The sequence below is a fragment of the Epinephelus fuscoguttatus genome, linkage group LG18, assembly GCF_011397635.1.
Source record: "Epinephelus fuscoguttatus linkage group LG18, E.fuscoguttatus.final_Chr_v1".
Taxonomy (NCBI): Eukaryota; Metazoa; Chordata; class Actinopteri; order Perciformes; family Serranidae; genus Epinephelus; species Epinephelus fuscoguttatus.
Genome location: NC_064769.1, coordinates 28,393,538 through 28,411,687, shown reverse-complemented (window position 1 = coordinate 28,411,687; position 18,150 = coordinate 28,393,538). Strand labels below are relative to the sequence as shown.

The window sequence follows — 18,150 nt, the reverse complement described above, 5'->3', positions numbered from 1 at the left end:
CCATGTTCCTCACTCTTGGCATACTGAAAACATTCATTTCTGTGACTGTTTATCCTGTTGGGTGTAGCAGGGGGGCTGTAGCCTATCCCAGCCGACACTGGGTGAGAGGCAGGGTTCACCCTGGACAGGTCACTAGACTATCACAGGGCTGACACATAGAGACAGACAACCATTCACGCTCACATTCACACCTACGGACAATTTAGAGTTATCAATTAACCTAGTCCCCAATCTGCATGTCTTTGGACTGTGGGAGGAAGCCGGAGTGCCCGGAGAGAACCCACGCTGACACGGGGAGAACATGCAAACTCCGCACAGAAGGGCTCCCACGCCCGGGATCAAACCGGCAACCCTCTTGCTGTGAGGCGAGAGTGCTAAGCACCACACCACCGTGCCACCTATTCACAACATAAAGAATTCAAATATATTCATAAAAACAAACAAATAAAATCTCCTCATTTATACCATATGGGGATGAGGACATCAAGAAAATGGATGCTGACTTTATTACCACCTCTCCATGGCATCTTCACTGTCTCACTGCCCATGTACTGACATAAACTCAAACTGTGGCTCTGACTGTTGAAGTGCCTAATCACAGATCATTTATTATCATGTTTACAAATAGAACACTTATGTTTACAGATCCTGGGCCTACATGAACATGTGCAATGTGAGTATCATCACTGTAGCAGGTTTCTGATTAGAGGAACAGGGGCTGTTGCAACCATCCCCAGCCTCCCCTACTAAATATTTGTATTATTGCTTAGATCCTGTAAGAACTGAATTATATTCCATTGTATTAATGTAGCCTACTGAATAGTGACTTATTTAAGCTTTTTTTTTATTTTCTTATTTTACTTTACTACCTGTTTATTATCAATAATGCTCCAATGTCTTTATTTTTGTGGTCTTTGCGTAGTTTTCCTTTATAACAAGCAAAGAGTAGGCTGTTGCAGTGCAGCCCTCCATTGTTATTGTTCCTGTGTGATAAGTAGGGGATATCCAGTGCCGACTGTTCATTCAGCATTTGCCGGTGATGCCACCTGTCGATAATCCGGCTGCAGTAGTAGCCTGCTGCTCATGAATCAGCACTAAGAGGGCTATTCTTGGGTACTACAAGCGATCACTGTACCTCATCAAACATTTATCACAGAACCATAATTAAGAACAAGGATAAGAGAGCACAGGAGGAGAACATAATAAAAACGTACCATCTCATGCTCGTCAAAATTTACTTGACAAGAGACTAAATAAGAGCTGGTGTAGCTAGAAGTCACACTTTTTTCACTCTATCACAGGTACACTTTTTTCCGTGTATTTTTTATTTTTATTATTACTATTATTACAGTTATTGGTCTGATTATGATATTTCCTTCGGACTATTTTTTTATTACATTTTTGACTATTTTAATCTGTCATATTACATAAGCAAGACAGGTTAAAATAAAAAAATAAAAAAAAATCTGTATGGTTCTTTACGTGGTGTACACACCCATTTAAAAGGCCAGTAGCACCACCTTGTGGCCAGGGGGACCAAGGTCCAGTGACACACTAGATATATCTCTGCTCACACCCACTACCAGACTTGAACATTGATTAGACGACATTAGATAAATGTTGATGGTTTATTTACACGTATATACAGATGACAATAAGGGTGCCATACAACAACATAATATAAATATGGTGAATTTCTTTCCAAAAATCAACATATACATAATACACAGAATTTCACATCTGGAATTACCTTAAAATGAGTCCATAAATACATGCAGCACATACATAAGGAAGGATCAAACTCAGATCAAATACATCACATATTGTACAAATAAACAGCGATATTCAGGGAAGACGTGTGCACACAATGGACTGCTTGTGGAAATCACATTCAGCTCTTCAGGGGGAGGGGGGGGGGCTGTGTGAGCAACACTCCCTGCAACAGGCAACAAAGTGAGACACATGATAATAAATCAAATCCTGTGGGCAAGCAATGTCTTTTTCTCCGGGAAAAAGCAACAGCACTGCAGCAGCTCCTTGAGCTCTGTTGCCCCTAAAAGGTGCCTGGGACATTACAGCTTTTCAGTTTCACCTGTTTATAACATTTACATGTGTTGTGTGTACATGTGCGTTAAAACACAACTCTGGTATACATTTTCCTCATGGCTCGTTCTCTGCCATTGATTGCACAATGTAAAGGCACTCCTTGTCCCAAATGCACATATACTTACCTGACTCTTTATTCCTAAAAGTACCAGTATATAAAACTTACAGCCATAATCCAAGCTGATGAAAAGGGGGCTCGGGACTACCAGGACAAACAATTAATTCATTGTCTAGTTACAATCACTTCCATTTGGTCTTCAGAATTAACTTTAGGTTTACTATAACAATGGGTGCCATAAGGTATGTTCACACTACACTGCTATAAGTATGTGGTCACCCTGTTCTCATTCCAAAACCATGGTGCTGCTGTAAGAGCCTCCATGCTTTTGGGAAGAGAAATACTGCATTATAACTTAAGCAAGCAATGAATTCTGTTAATTTTGAAGCTATTAGAAACATCAATGTATATAAATTCTACTCTGGACCTGGGAGCATGTCTATGAAAAACTGTCAGGGCTATTTTTCCTTGTTTAAAAAAGTAGCAAAGAGCCAAAAGAAAAAGGACACCATTGTTATGTTTTAAATCTCTCATGGCAGATGAAGATTGCTCTCTGTTCCTGTGTTCTCGGTGATGTGAAAGCACAACCACAAACTGCCTCTCTTCAGTTGACGCGGCATGCTCGTATCATCAGCAGCTGCAGCAGGATGAACAGCGGGGAGACGATGAGGCCGTACCACAGGTCTCTGGCTTGCTCCTGCTCCGCCAGCTTCTGGCACAGCAGCACCTCACACACCAGCTTCAGGCTGAGCACCGTCAGCACCCAGAGGAGCCGCAGCACTGCCAGGCGCTTCTCATTCTCCTGGTAAAGACGGATGGACACGATGGCCGTGAAGTAGGTGCTGAGGCCATCGGCAGCGAACAGCGGGACAAACACCAGCCACCAGCTCAGCGTGGGGGTGAACATGTCAGCTCGCAGAGCCACTAGCATGCTGAAGACCAGCAAAGCTAGCAGGTGGAGGAAGAGTTCAAAGGTTGCAAAGCCCAGCCACTGGACCAGTTCCCTCAGGGAAAACAGCATAGCTGAGGACTGCAGGGTCTTCAACCAGGGACGGACGGACTGAGGATGGCCGAGTCACGCACTAGGCAGCCCTGGTAAGGGGCCAAAGTGCTCCACAGTTAGCTGGCAAAGGGTGGAGATAAGAGGTCACCAATTACGCCTGGGCACTGGCAGAAATGGTGACGTACTGCAGAGATGAACCACTTCACTCTTTGCTACATCTTCAAATCCACCCTGAGGTGGATGGTTGTGGAGGTGACTGCAGGAAGTGCTCCCAGTGTCTGGAAACCCCTCCTAATGTATGATAAAGAAAGCACAATATCAGAAAAGAGGGTACAGGGTGCTCCATCTGACAGAGCCGATGGAGAAATCAACTAGACACACACCCACACACTCACTGTAATGTAGAGTAGTCAGGGCCCAAATCACATCTCACTAAATCAGTAAACAGCTAACGTTGGTAAAGATAGGCAGTGATTCCAGCTATCTATAATTTTATCACACTGTCAGCTCAATATTCAGACTGCTTAACCTCAGCTACACACCGGCTGATACTGGTAGACAGTTTAAATTTACACGTAGTATAATATTAACGTTACAGAGCAAGTCAAGCTGCAGTTACATCGATGATACAGACTGTAGCCGATGCGAGCAGTACAATGTTAGCTAACCACAGACACTCAGAGATGATACAGACCGTCTAAATACCAGCACAACGCACGTATATGCTTATATAAAATGTATTTTAATATAACTACACATCAATTTACCTTAATAACACTCAGATGTTTTCTCCTCCATCTAACTGGACGCGAAACTGTCAGTACACAAAGCTAACAGACGGTTAGCATCGCTGCCTTTTTTTTCTTCTCGTCGCCTTCTGTGAATTATCGCGAGAAGACAAAACCCGGATTGTATGGTGGCCGAAATGGCGTTTTTAAAAGCAGGACATGAGAAGTAAATTTAAACGGACGCTTTCCTTCAAGAGACCGCTATATCATACTGTACAGGGCATGAGTTGAAGTCCACTAAGTTTTTTGTTTGAAAACCATATTAATCATTCTGTTATTTCATTCTTCTTTTAGAGAGGGCAAGAAAGGCACAATTAGAGAAAAATTACATGCTGCTTTGTATAATACTTTCCTGATTTGGTCATGCCCTTTTGTTGAAACATTCAATTCTTCAAAGGATAACAAGTTTCCATCTGAACTTGATAGACTAAATTATATACAAATGTCAAACCCTTGTTATACCAATCAGCTTTAAAACTGATATTATTTGAATTGTAATAACCCTGTTGTTCCATAATAAAGAATCGTGTAGTGAAAAGTTTTGGGTAATTATACTTTTTCCAAAATGTAATGCATGTTTGTGGAAGTCAGGAAGCTTTACAGGAATTTTACACAACTCAAAATCACAATTAAGCAAGAATTCAATCCCTCTAACCTTGTTAAATAACTTGTTAGGTATAGATTGAGGGTGAGACATAACGTTCTTTAGTGAGAAACCATCAAATCTCTTAAGCCCCCATTATCATAATCCCTAACTAAGCATTATTTGCATAGGTACTGAGCTTTATTCTTCCATATGTATTTAAATATTAAGTAGTTGGATGACTTTATCGCTTGTGATTAAGTGTATAAAGAGTGGCAAGGGTAATTAAGCCTTGATAAACCTTCTGCTTTGGAAAGAAGAATACAACCCAATATAGACAGGCTTGTGTGAGCCAGTGGTAGTGATTTCTGTACAACTTTCAGTCGGAGAATAACTTTCAGTTCTTCTCTGTTATGTAGATTTTTTGTTATTATTAAACCAAGGTATTTTACCTCATCTGAAAGGACTAGTTTTTGGTTAATGAGCAAATCTTTTGCCATTTCTGTTACCAGTTTGTTTTCCAGAAGTTCAACCTGTTCTGATTTCTCACCTCTATGATTTCTGTTGCATGTTGTTATAATAAAAACATAATAATCTTCATTTGGGTGGTGTCTTTATATCAGTGATACTAAACTTTGAATTTTGAAATTGATTCATACTGAGATTTTTTATTTTATTTTGTTTTATTTGTCTTTTGAATATAAATAAGGTGCCACAGTGCATTGAAACCCCTTAGAAAATAGAGCTTGCTTATTAAAAAAAAGTGCTAGGGGAGGATCTGGGGTCCAGCCTGAGCCCCAAATGTCTTAAAATCCTAGAATTGCCCCTGCTGACCTGTTTGTGGCTGCTGAGACTGAATTTGCCTCATTTATTAATTTCAAATGATAAATATTAGTAATGTTTGTTTATTAAGTGGCCCTTGGCCTCCTATCATTTTGCAAAAGTGGCCCCAAGGCTAAGCAAGTTGAGTATCCCTGCTTTACAGCTAGCTTATTGTAAGAAAGCCTCCAGCCAGTAGGTGGCGGCAGTGCGCCATCACGTCGCCGCACGTCGCCCGCGAACCATCGGATTCAACCGAAGAAGAAACACTGGTAGTTGACTGAAGTGTGGAGAAGTAGCAGACTCTCGTACTCACAGGTAAGTATACTGTGTTCATGTAGCAGTTATGCGGTATTTATAGATATTTTCGGATTGTAATATCACAGATATGAGTCGTTAGTCGCCGTGGGTCGTGGCTTTAACAGTCTCTGTACATTTTATAGTTAGTATGAAGGTGTTTTCCCAGCCAAGGTGACAATGACATGTTATAATAGCAACTTAGCCTCTCCTTTAGTTTAATGGCACACGAACTGTCAAAAAACACACATGTGCCTGTTAACAGGCAGCCACAGCGGCCACTAGTAGTGTGTGTTTTAGAGCTGACAGAAATGGCTTGACATGTTTAAGGTGCAGATTGGCATTTCCTTCTGCCACAGTGCTTCATATCCGAGGTCAGAAGGTAGTGGAAGGTACATTAATACAACAAGAGTAAGATCAAATCATGTAAGCATTGCAGTTTCTATAATCACAACACGGAATAAATGCTGTCTGTGGTTACTGTTTAGCTTTATGCCCCCTACGAGAAGTCCATTTGAAAGCCTGCAGCCTGCTCTCTCTGCAGTGAGACAGAGCCAAGCTGCTGTTTAGAGAAGCAGCATCACGCATGCCTGGTCAGTTTTACTGGTGACTGAGCTGAGATAAAGCACAGAAGTGTGAGAGCGCTTTCACTGACTCAAGTCCAAACAGAACCTGACCTCCTCCCTGTGTCACGCTCTGTCTTCTATCACTAATGGTCTCTCTGTCTCAGGGTAAAGATGCAGACACCAGCGGAGTCCATCCTCCACAGCGGCTACTTCCACCCAACACTAAGATACTGGCAGACCTGTGCCACTGATTTAAGACCTGACAATCTCATCTACCCCATCTTCATCACGTAAGTGAGATTTAAATCATGGAAGAGCAAAAAATGTAAGTATACCAGTCTGATTCCTTGATGTGACAGAGATCAGGGGTCGGCAATTATGAAGTGACTTTGGACTCCAATAATTCGCTGTTTTCATCACAAGGAGTGAAGTGTAGTCCAATATTTTTGACTTTAAGCTAAAATGGACTTGGTCTCAATCTTTGTTCTTTGTCCCCTCTTTCCCACAGAGACAGTGCAGATGCAGTGGAGCCCATTGGCAGCCTGCCGGGTCAGGCCAGGTAAGAGTCATCGTAACAAATCACACTCATTCCATAACTGTGAACCATTAACATTAAAGCACCTGTTTTTCTCTGAGCAATTGCAAAAACACAGTTTTAATTGCCCTGTGTTGACTGGGGGGATTGAAGTGTCCATTTAAACAAAAACCGCATGACTTGCAGCTGTGCACCCACTGAGGGTGTTGTCTTCAGATAAAAGCAGTCAGGCAGGGTGGACCCAGAGCCAAACACTGGACCTGGACTAAGATAAGAAGAGAATCCGTTAGACCTCTATTGCCCACAACAAAACCAAAATGCAAACTGGCTCTTACATTTCATGTTCTTCTGAATTACAAGACACAGGGACTGAACTGCACTCAGTTGTTGTAGTTCCTGTGTGTAAAGTGAAATGTTTTGCCAATATTTGTAAAGATATCTAGTTCCTATTTTTTTTTTTTTTTTTTTTTTTTAGTAAAACTTGATAAGGGTGATCATTGTTATTGCAATTTCAGGCATTGTGTGAAAGGCCCTTTTGTGTTTATGTTGCATGTTTCCCCATCCATAGATATGGGGTGAACAAGCTGGAGGGAATGTTGCGGCCGCTTGTGGAGAATGGTTTGAAGTGTGTGCTGATTTTTGGTGTCCCTGCAAAAATACAAAAGGTATGTAAGACCAAAAGAGGGGGAAAAAGACATGACAAAGGGACAACTCACCCCCAAATCAAAAATAAATATTTTTCCTCTTACCGTAATGCTTTTTATCAGTCTTAATTGTTTTGGTGTGATGAGCTGAGTGTTGGATATTAGCCGTAGAGATGATTGCTTTATCTCAAATATGATGGAACTAGATGGCACTCAGATTGTGGTGCTCAAAGTGTCTCTTTTCTAGGAACTGTTTTCTTTCTACTGAACTACACTCATCAACTGTATCACTGCACAGAAGGAAGTATGCATCTACTCATGGATAAGAGGCTTGTGTTCTAGCAGCGCAAGATTTAAGCATTATGGCCTCCCCCTGGGTTGAGCTGTAACGTTAGCTAGCTCAGTGGTGCTAGGTGAGCTAGCAGTAGTGATGTGGTCGGTGGGTGTTGTTCAGTAGAAAGGAAATAGTTCCTGCATGAAACTCACAAAAAGGCCTGTGGATTAAATTGAGTAACTAGGTCATGAATTTCTAGTTCCATTATATTGGAGAGAAGGCAGACATCTCTACGGCCAATATCTCCAACACTCAGCAAATCACACCATAACAATCTAGATTGATAAATAGCACTACAGGTAAGAGGAATAATATTTACTTTTGATTTGGGGGTGAACTGTCCCTTTAAAGGCAGAAGAGTGGAAACAGTTGCAGCACCAGATTAATGCCCACAGTTGTTGAATGAAATGTTCTGAGTGGCAAACCTTTCGTGTTAGGACGACAGAGGTTCCGGTGCCGACACAGACGACACGCCGGCTGTACTGGCAGTGAAGAAGATCCGATCTCTGTTCCCGGAGCTGCTGGTGGCATGCGATGTCTGCTTGTGTCCCTACACATCACATGGACACTGTGGTCAGTGTCCTCTCTTCATTTAACCTAAACAGCAGCATAAAGAGATCGTGCCCATGTTTTGGATTTTATTACTAGCGTTTTGGGTTTTTTTTTCAATTTTATTCCCACAGGTATTCTGAATGATGACGGTACTCTGAACAATGACGCCAGCTGTCTGCGTTTGGCGGAAGTGGCGTTGGCCTATGCCCAAGCTGGTAAATCCTGTTTCCCGTTTTTCAAAGTTTTTCCACTTTAGAAAACAAGCAACCTCTCAGTGAGCCTCTGTACTTGATTTGAATGATCTATGAAGTTAGGGATGCATCAGTGTGTTCATTTATTTATTTATTTATTGAGCCTTTATGATCATATTTTCACCTGTTTCAGTTGTAGAGATGCTGAGAGGTCTACATCTGTCATTTTTCCTTACAAACGTTGTGCCAATGCAAGTGGAAAACAAGCTTTTCAAACATTCTTTCTGTAATAAATTGGATATTAAGAAGGAAAATATGCTGGTTTAATTGTATTGGCATTTGAAAGTTGTTTTCACGAACAGCCTCACAGAGCCAGGGCAGCCATGTCGTTTGCATTCTGAGAGTTTGGGCAAGTTTCACAGTTAGGCAGAGTTACATTCTACAGTAAAAGATCAATTAAAAAAAATTCTTTATTTTGAGACCACATATTTTAAAGTTCACTAATTTAAAACCAACTAAACTGACATAGCTTTTGACAATGTGTTGTTGCATTCCTAATCATGTTGTCTTGGTGTTGCTCTGCAGGCTGTCACATCATCGCTCCCTCTGATATGATGGATGGAAGAGTCAGAGCCATCAAACAAGCCCTGATATCCAATGGTTTGGGGAACAAGGTAAAGGAATGAAAATCCCTGCAGTTTGAAGAAAGATAGATGTACAAAGTAAAAAGTTTTACAAAAGTTCACTTTATTCTCTATTTTTCTTTAAAGCCAATAAATCTCATCAAAAGACCAAAACGTATTCAGTATTGTGATTTCAGGAATGATATATTTTATTGACATTTTAGATTTGTTTATTGAGTTTATATTGTGACTTTGCTGTTTTGATATTACTGGTGCTGCGCTACAAACATTTTGTTAATAGTTAACATTCCTGGTATTGTAATGGAAATACCCCCAATCGAACCGAAAATCGAATCGAGTCGGGACCATGTGAATCGAAATTGAATCAGTTCAGGAAATCAGTGGTGATACCCAGCCATAATATTCCCATACTGTGTGCAGGAAACACGAACTCAAACAGGAATATATCAGCAGCGTCGCAGCATACGATGGTGCATGTGATTTATACAGTGAGTAATAACATGAAAGGCACAATGTTTTACAGCATCCTTCTACTTTGGGCACTGGTCAGGTACATTCATAAAAAGCAGATCACTGTCATCCAGTTAGGCTTCTTTGCTTGGAGGAAAAAGTGCATTTGTTGGACTATTTTCAATCGCAGATTAATTTGTATTTGGTCCTCTGGTGGATATTTACAGCAGCAGGATGGTGTTTGAGGCATTGACTTGAAATGGTAATGAAGGAACATGTCACCCAGTTATACTGTGTGGATCACTGATGTATTGTTAATAGTTTTCGGGCAAAAACAGAGCTCTGTGGCACAGAGGAATAAGATATCAGGGTTGGATACACACAGTACTTGTTAGCAGATTCAATTCCTCATTGGTTTGGTCTTTTCATGGGGTTTGTTGACAGAAAGAAAATCATAAAGGATGCGACAAGATGTTTCAGAAAAGAAGTTTTTAGCATTTTCTTCTCTTTGCTCTCATCCAGGCTTCAGTGCTGAGCTACAGTGCAAAGTTTGCCTCTTGTTATTATGGACCTTTCAGGTAAGCATGCACTTTAGGATGAGGTTTGAACAGACAAGTGAAATAGCACTTTGAAGTGAGAACAAACTTTCTGCTGTTTTAATGTACAGAGACGCTGCTCAGTCCAAACCTGCGTTTGGGGACAGACGCTGCTACCAGCTGCCTCCTGGAGCGAGAGGACTCGCCATTCGGGCTGTGGTAAGTTGATTTGTGTGTGTGTACATTTGTTTTACAGGTATTATGATGAAGCAGTCGCAGGAGATCTCACCATTGTTCTGTGCTGCAGGATCGAGATGTGAGAGAAGGAGCTGATATGCTGATGGTGAAACCAGGTCTGCCTTATCTGGATATTGTGAGAGAAGTCAAGGACAAGGTGTGTAACTGAATCATTGAATCATTGCATTTCGGAGAAATCCCAGAAGCATATTTACTGTACAGAAATGTCAGAGATTTCCTTTAAAATATTTTGATATATCAGTGTGCCTTTTGGGGGAAGTGTCCACATTGTGATTAATCTTTACTTTTCCTCATGTGCCTCTTCAGTTCCCCACTCACCCCCTGGCGGTGTACAACGTGTCGGGGGAGTTTGCCATGATGTGGCATGGAGCGCAGGCCGGAGCGTTTGACCTGCGAGCCGCTGTGATGGAGGCCATGACTGCATTCCGCAGGGCAGGTGAGAAGAGAGGACTTTATGTGACACGGCGCTCAGACCCCCTAAACAAAGACCGTGTACATACTACATTGGCTAAATTTGTTAATGTATCTTTGGCCCTCCCTTCACACTGAGCCAGTATTTTTATCACTCAGAAAGAGAGACTGTATTAATTAAAAAAAAACAGGTTTTGTTTCAGGTGTAACTGCTGTTGTAGGTTTAGTCAGTCTAAGGTTTCAGAGTGAAATGATGGACCTCCATTTCTCACGTCTCTGTCAGAAAGCTGTGTCACCAGTGTAGCTACATAGTCTAAAAGATCTGATTTGAGAAACAATGTAATTTCCCCGAAGTCTGAAAGTAGCCTTAAATGTTCTGTTTGTGACATCCAGAGCATTAATACAGCAGCAAACCACTGTCTGCTATGTAGAGATATAGTGGAGTAATGGTGTCCTGAGCAGAGACTGAAGTCACGCTCCCTCTGTGTGTGTTGTAAGCCGAGCTTCTCTGTGGTTTGTTGTGGTAAGCTGGTCCGGCCGTCCTTGCATGTTAGTGCATGAGTGCGTCCAACTGGCTAGCTCATCACTGCCGATTTTGCACTGAGCTCATACTGCGGTTACAGCTGATTTCGAGACAGCGTTGTTGAGAAACTTAGCACTCACGCTCTGGTCCCCCTGTGGTTAGCAACATTAGCTCTGTCAGCACTGTTGCCATTATTTAGCGCTGTTTATGGAGTTAGCATCGTTAGCTGCTAGCCGCTGGCTCCACCACCTCCATGTTGAGAACCATGTCCAGACATAGGCCGCGGTCGGAAAGTCCTTCCTATCGTCTATTCCTAATCACTATTCCTTGACCTCGGTGGGAAACGTCACGAGGTCAAGGAAAGATGAGTAGGAGAATTCATAAGGACTTAGGAAAAGAGAACCGCGGAGCTGAGGAAATCCGACCGCACTTACGCTGGGCTACGTCATCATGCGACGGTGGATGTTATTGACGTGGGTCTGCTGTGGTGAAACTACAGTGTTCTGAAGATGGACTACAAAATGCACACGATGAGAACATATGGGGCGTACGTTCTCATCCTGTTGTTTCATGCAGATATATAAACGTGGACAACACGGTGATATTGTTTAATTACTAAGGTCGGAATTAAATTTAAAAAATGAATATAGGCTACCAGCCACAAACTGAATCGAAATTGTCACATTGAGAATGTTTGCTCACACTCACCCATCTGAATCCCAAGTAGTAAAATGAATTAATGATATTACTAAAGGCTGGCAATACAACAACGCTCAAATGAATAAATGACTGATGCAAACTGAGCATATGTTACGGTGCATGTCCCCTCCGTCCACAGCTGTGTTCAACTTGTTTGTTTTATAACAGGATAAAGAAATATTAAATGCATTATTTTGTTTTTCCGTGTGAATAAAAAAATAATGGAAATCCACGTACTTTTTCCATTTTCTTCTTCAAATGGGCAATTGGAGGCGAAGTGAGACCACAACCAGTAATTAACTTGTGTTTGGCCTTTATTGTTAAATCAATATTATGTGCCCCTACTGCATAGATAGACAGATAAATAATAAATAATATTAATAATAAAAGCGACACTGCTGTGCCTCGTGCGTAAATGCGCACAGCGTCTCTCTTGGTGTTCGCTGCAGGTATTTAATAACCTCAGGCAGATATCTTTTAACATTACAGTCTTTTGTATTTTTTGTTATGATCCTTCCACTGTAGCTCTGCGGGGAAACACTGTACAGGGGAATAAAAAGTGGGAAGCAGTAACTTCATTGATTATTTAAATCTCCAGATACGCCAAGTATATGTGCATTTATGCACGAGGCACAGCAACGTTACTTCATTGATTATCTATTTTTTTAGATTCAATTTTATTTATATAGTGCAGAATCACAACAAAAGTCATCTCAGGGCACTTCACACATAGAGCAGGTCTAGATAAGTTTGGATCTTTTATACTCCTTGCGGGTTTCTCCTCACGACAAAATGATATTCTCCCAAACTGCATGAGGCAGCGTATCGAAAAGTCACATCTACAGCATGATTTCCCACCCACATGCGCTCACAGACGTGTCAGTCATCAATCAAGCATTAGACAATCCAACAAGCACTGCCTTAGAAGCACACTGAAGCCTTAAGCAGGTGTGCACGTACTGTGTTTATTCATTATTTCCACAAAAAAATGAATTACCGTGTTTGTCTTGGTTCACATTTGCACATTGAAAGTAATTGTCTGTGTATTAAAGTTCAAAATATGAATGTTGCTGTAACATATAGATCTGTGTCCGTTCAGCTCTCGATGTCATCAGACTTGATGGTAATAGTGTTTCCACACTCTGTGATGCAGGTGCTGACATCATCATCACCTATTACACACCGCAGCTGCTCACCTGGCTGAAGGAGTGAAGAGCCAAATATCTGAGGCCAAAGAATGCACGGACCTAGAGACGGACCAACAGACAGACCCCTTTAAAAAGTGCAAACCTGCTGTTGACTCAATCTAACAAGAAACCAGTTTATTTTTAGACCTTTATTTTTCTGTTCAGTTTTGAGATAATATCAGGTCGATAGCAGCACTTAAAATTTTTAAAGAGTTCTTTATCCAAGGTATATTTTTCTGTTGAAGCTTTAAAGGGCTAACAGGGAACTGAACACAGAATGTAAACGCTGACAATCTCATTAGTTGTCGTCACTGGGAACAGCATTAAATGAAGTTAGTCATCTCTCTTTACTAATGTGATTATGGAATGTTTATTTGTATGAATCGTGGCCATAAAAATGTCTCATATCTATGTTACTGCTGCCTCGGCTTAAGCACTGTTGTCCTCTAACAAGCTCTTATTGACCAGAGGGAATAAAACCATTTAATCAGAGCGACATGTGTTTTTCTTTTTAAAGATGATGCATTTTATTTATTTATTTGTTTATTTCGATGGGGGTATTTTCTCCTCTATGCTGCAGATCTCTGAACTTCTTCACTCCTGGAATATTTCCGTGATGTCGACAGTAAAATGACTCATCACTAAACTGAAGAAGTTATAAGGTGGATGTTTTTGATGTGTAAAGCCCTTGACTGTTGACATCTGAAACTTCTAGAAAAGCGCTAATAGGATGAGTCATTATTGTCGGGTAATTCAAGGTGCTGCTGTGTGGGCGGAGGCAATTACAGCTGGACAGGACAAAAACATGCATAAGCAGCAATCAGCAGCATCCAGGCCCATGGTGCTGTTTTAATTGGCCAGAATACTGCAGGATGTGTCCTTTCACAAACACGCTTTAATATCTTTTGCCAACAAGAATGAGTGTGATGTTTCAGCTGTGAAGTTATAGTCAGTTCAAACTTTAAAAGGGCAGCAGGAAGAGGTAATGGCAAACCAACCTCTGACCTCCCTGAGGACATGCATGTGCGCAGACCTGCTCAGTAAAAATATAATTATCTTGTAATGTGCCACAGAAGTTAGATGATAAGTTAGTTTGTGGCTTGTTATCTCTGAAAATGAGGCATTGTCTACTTAACGACCAGTCGTCACAGCCTTGACTTGAGAAATGTTTTGCTTTGTCACATTTGAATAAGTTTTATTAGCAGCACAGTTCTAAGGATGGTAATGTTGGTAGGCTGGTCCACCACTTTGGTCCAGGTGTCAAACAACTAATCATAATAGATAAATTATCGCTGCTGTGCAGCGATGGGTCGAGTCCGGGCATTTTTAGGCAATTCTGAGCAACAAGCAGAAGAATTGGAAGACATTTAGGAATTTAGCAACACAATCTGCCTTTTGCATCAGCTGAGGTTAGAATTCACAACCTCTGAGACTAAGAATCAATTTCTATCGCACGGAGCTAATTAGTCAGTGACAATTCATGTGTAGCTTCACAAATTGACTAAGCCAGACGTGCAGAAAAAAAAAAAGAAAGCAGATTTCAAACCGCTGTAAAAAATTCAGTTATCGAAACAAAAATACACATATTGCATCTAGACAGCACGGAGATGTTGGTAATTTGTTTGTAACAATGATTGATTTGTTCCATAAGTGAAAAACTGATGTTTGAAATTGCCATTTTTACATTGACTCCAATTGATCACATTAGAGCAAAATTCAAAATGCTGTCAAAAATTCAGTTTTTGAGATAAAATTCTGAAATTTGCCACACATCATCTACCGTGACTCTAGAATTTTGTCATTTTTTTCCTGAACATTTAAGATTTATTTAGCAAGAATTTGCATGTATATGTTTACAGTACTGTTTACAGTCAAAGATTTTGATGCACTGTAGGCTCAATTTTTGATAAATCAAAAATCTGAGAAGCATAGTTTTTGTAGGACAGTCTGAAGATGCTCTGTAGCAAGTTTGGTGTCAATTGAGCGTGTGGCTGTTAATTTTGACTGGAGGTCTGCGTTGGTCTTTGCGAGACTATCCAGTGAAGCCTCAGCAGTAGCTTTATCGTTTCTTAACGTCAACCAGTCTCTCATTACATGAAGTCTTTCCTTCTTGTAATCAGCCATGTCCCTTTCCATCTTCTGCATTATTCTGTTCTTGTCTTTGACAGTCTCCCATAGGTCGAATACCTCCTCTGTCAAATCCTTTTGACGACTGATAGTCCTCTTTAATTCCCAGTTTTGCTCTCTTAGCTCCATGAGTTGATCTTTAATCCTCTTTTGTTCTGACCTCTCTGCTCTCAGTGCACTGGCAAAGTCCTGTTTTTGTTCTTGAAGCTTTGCCTCTAGACTAGCCAGTTGTTGTTTGTAGTCATTCACCTCAATGATATGACTATCATTGAGCTGTTTCACCTCAGCAGCATGTGTTTCGTCATCTGTTCTTTGCTCCTTCTTTAGTGCAGTGACACTGTCATGGCTGTCGCTAAGCTCCTTTTCCAATGCCTCTACAGCACACTTACGTTCTATTTGCAAATCCAGGATTCTTTTGTTGAGGTCAAAGGTTTCGGCAGTTAGTTTTCCCTTTTCGATGTCACTCTCCTTGCATTGTTTTTGCAGGTCCTGGATTTTGACTTCAGCAGTTTTTAAATCTGCCTCAAGAGCCTGAGGTTGAAATGTTTTTTTTCACATTCATTTCTATCACTTCATCTTTCTCAAATTCCAGGCGGTCTATTCACCATTGCTCATTGCTGTTTGTCACTTTTTTTAGTTGCTGACATTAACTAGGGAAGGTGTAGGGCTTGTGTGATACAGAGCTTGTTAAAGGGACCACCTAAAAAGTTTGTATTTCATCTGGATTGGCGTGGTTCTGCAGGATGTAGCAGGGTCATCATACCAAAACGTGCCATTTTGTGTCTCTCGAACAAAACTGTGCTGTAAATGTCAATAAACAATAAATACACTATAATCATTTTAGAATTTATTTTCCATGATATCTCTTGTAACATTAAAACAATGTAAAATTTTATTTATTTTGTTTTCAAAGAGTTTTAAACACCTTTTTGTATGAAGCATCATTCAAAAACTGTAATGGCCTGTCGCTCAACATCATTGTTCTTTTACTAGCTATTAAGGCCCAAAAAAGTCAAACTATCATAAAAACATAAACTTATATATAAAGCCTCAAGTGTCCTTTTATTATTCATGAATGGGTTTTAATCTTAATATATGTAAAATGTTGTAAAAAACATCAATTTAGTCGGGTCGCCACATAATCTTCAACCCAGTTACTTTTAATGAAAATACCCCTTCTGAGATAATGGACTGCTCCGAAAGTTGCATCATCAGTGAGTGAAATCAGCTTCCGTTTGTGAACATGCTGGTGAAAAGACAAATAAGTGTCCTCTTCTTTTCATGATTTTTCTTAGAGTTATATAATGTTTGACAGAGGGGGATGAGCTTATTGTGTCAGCCCTGTTTCCACAAAAGGACACGTTAAAAAGATATTTGTTCGAAATTTTTAATGTACATAAATAACATGATTTAAGCCTCTAATGAGTGCACACCATGTGGTCTCATGACCTTCACCACATGGCTAGTAATGGCTGCCAAGAACATTTTTCGACAACCCTGTTACCATTCCAGCGTAAAAGGGTTGACGGTAACAGGGTTGACAAAAGTATGATTTTGAAAGTACATGAAAATATACTTTCCTTACCAATAGCATTTACATGATATACATGGTTTCACAAGTTTCATCTCTAGCTGAGAGGGAAATTGAAAAAAATTGTTCACTTGGTGACAAGTTTTTGAAATTTAGCATGTTGTTAAACTTGGTGGAGAGGTATAACATGGTCCAACATGGAACCCATTACAATTTGGAGCACATCCAAGTCTCTGGTGAGGGCATATTTAAATTTGTGGCTATCCCAACTTGGTTTTTGAAACCTTTATACCCATACCTTACACTATGCCAAATTTCAAAAACTTGTCACCAAGTGCACAATTTTTTCAATTTCCCTCTCAGCTAGTGATGAAACTTGTAAAACCATAATGTAAATGCTATTGGTAAGGAAAGTATATTTTCATGGACTCGCAAAACCATACTTTTGTTAACACTGTTACGTCAACCCTGTTATGCTAGAATGGTAACGGGGTTGACGAAAAATTTTCTTGGCAGCCATTACTAGCCATGTGGTGAAGGTCATGAGACCACATGGTGTGCATTCATTAGAGGCTTACATTTTTACATTAAAAATGTTTAACAACTACGTTTTTAACGTGTCCTTTCGTGAAAACAGGGCTGACACAATAAGCTTGTCCCCCTCTGTCAAACATTATATAACTATAAGAAAAATCAAATAAAAAGAAGAGGACACTTACTTGTCTTTTCACCAGCATGTTCACAAAAGGAAGCTGATTTCACTCCCAGGAAATGATGCAACTTTCCAAGGTTTATGAATGTCCCATTATCTTCATTAGACCCAAAGCTCAACTTAAACTAGCAGTATGGTAACGGTTGTCAACCCTGTTACTGAGGTGTCAGCCCTGTTACTTGTATAATATTCTAGTATAATTAAAAAAATGAAAAGACAAATGTGAAATCAACTCATTTTATATGTTACGTAAAAGAAACCAGTAATCTACAGAATGAAATGTGGGTATTATTGTTTTGTTTCTATATTCTGTTCTTAAAAAGAAAGATGCTGTGAAAGTGTCAATTGCAAATGAGCATATTCATCCATGGATAAAACATAAACACCTCAATATTCCCACTGTACAAACACACTCAGTGTAACAAGGGGAGATTTATCCTTCAAAGTATATCAGATTTGTTGTAAATGTGCATTTAAAACATTTTCAAACACTAATTGGTGTAACGTAACAGGGTTGACAAAACACACATATGCATGTTGATTACATGTGGAAAAAAATAAAAAATAAGATACCCTGAGATGGCACAGCACCTATT

General features: G+C 40.2%; 2 protein-coding genes across 2 annotated transcripts; one reads left to right on the top strand and one right to left on the bottom strand.

Annotated features, from left to right (window-relative positions):
• Window positions 1–1,614: 1,614 nt before the first annotated feature.
• Window positions 1,615–4,049, bottom strand: tmem203 (transmembrane protein 203). The gene is made up of 2 exons (XM_049604176.1): window positions 3,935–4,049; window positions 1,615–3,458 (listed from the first exon to the last, which is right to left on the bottom strand). The coding sequence occupies exon 2, from the start codon at window positions 3,183–3,185 to the stop codon at window positions 2,769–2,771; it is 417 nt and encodes a 138-aa protein (XP_049460133.1). The 5' UTR covers window positions 3,186–3,458; window positions 3,935–4,049; the 3' UTR covers window positions 1,615–2,768.
• A 1,564-nt stretch (window positions 4,050–5,613) lies between these two features.
• On the top strand, window positions 5,614–13,676 carry alad (aminolevulinate dehydratase). Its single transcript, XM_049604683.1, has 12 exons — window positions 5,614–5,675; window positions 6,385–6,510; window positions 6,729–6,779; window positions 7,324–7,420; window positions 8,171–8,306; window positions 8,417–8,500; window positions 9,062–9,150; window positions 10,093–10,148; window positions 10,238–10,325; window positions 10,414–10,500; window positions 10,671–10,800; window positions 13,151–13,676. Exons 2-12 carry the CDS (start codon window positions 6,392–6,394, stop codon window positions 13,207–13,209), a joined length of 996 nt encoding a protein of 331 aa, XP_049460640.1. The 5' UTR covers window positions 5,614–5,675; window positions 6,385–6,391; the 3' UTR covers window positions 13,210–13,676.
• Window positions 13,677–18,150: the final 4,474 nt, after the last annotated feature.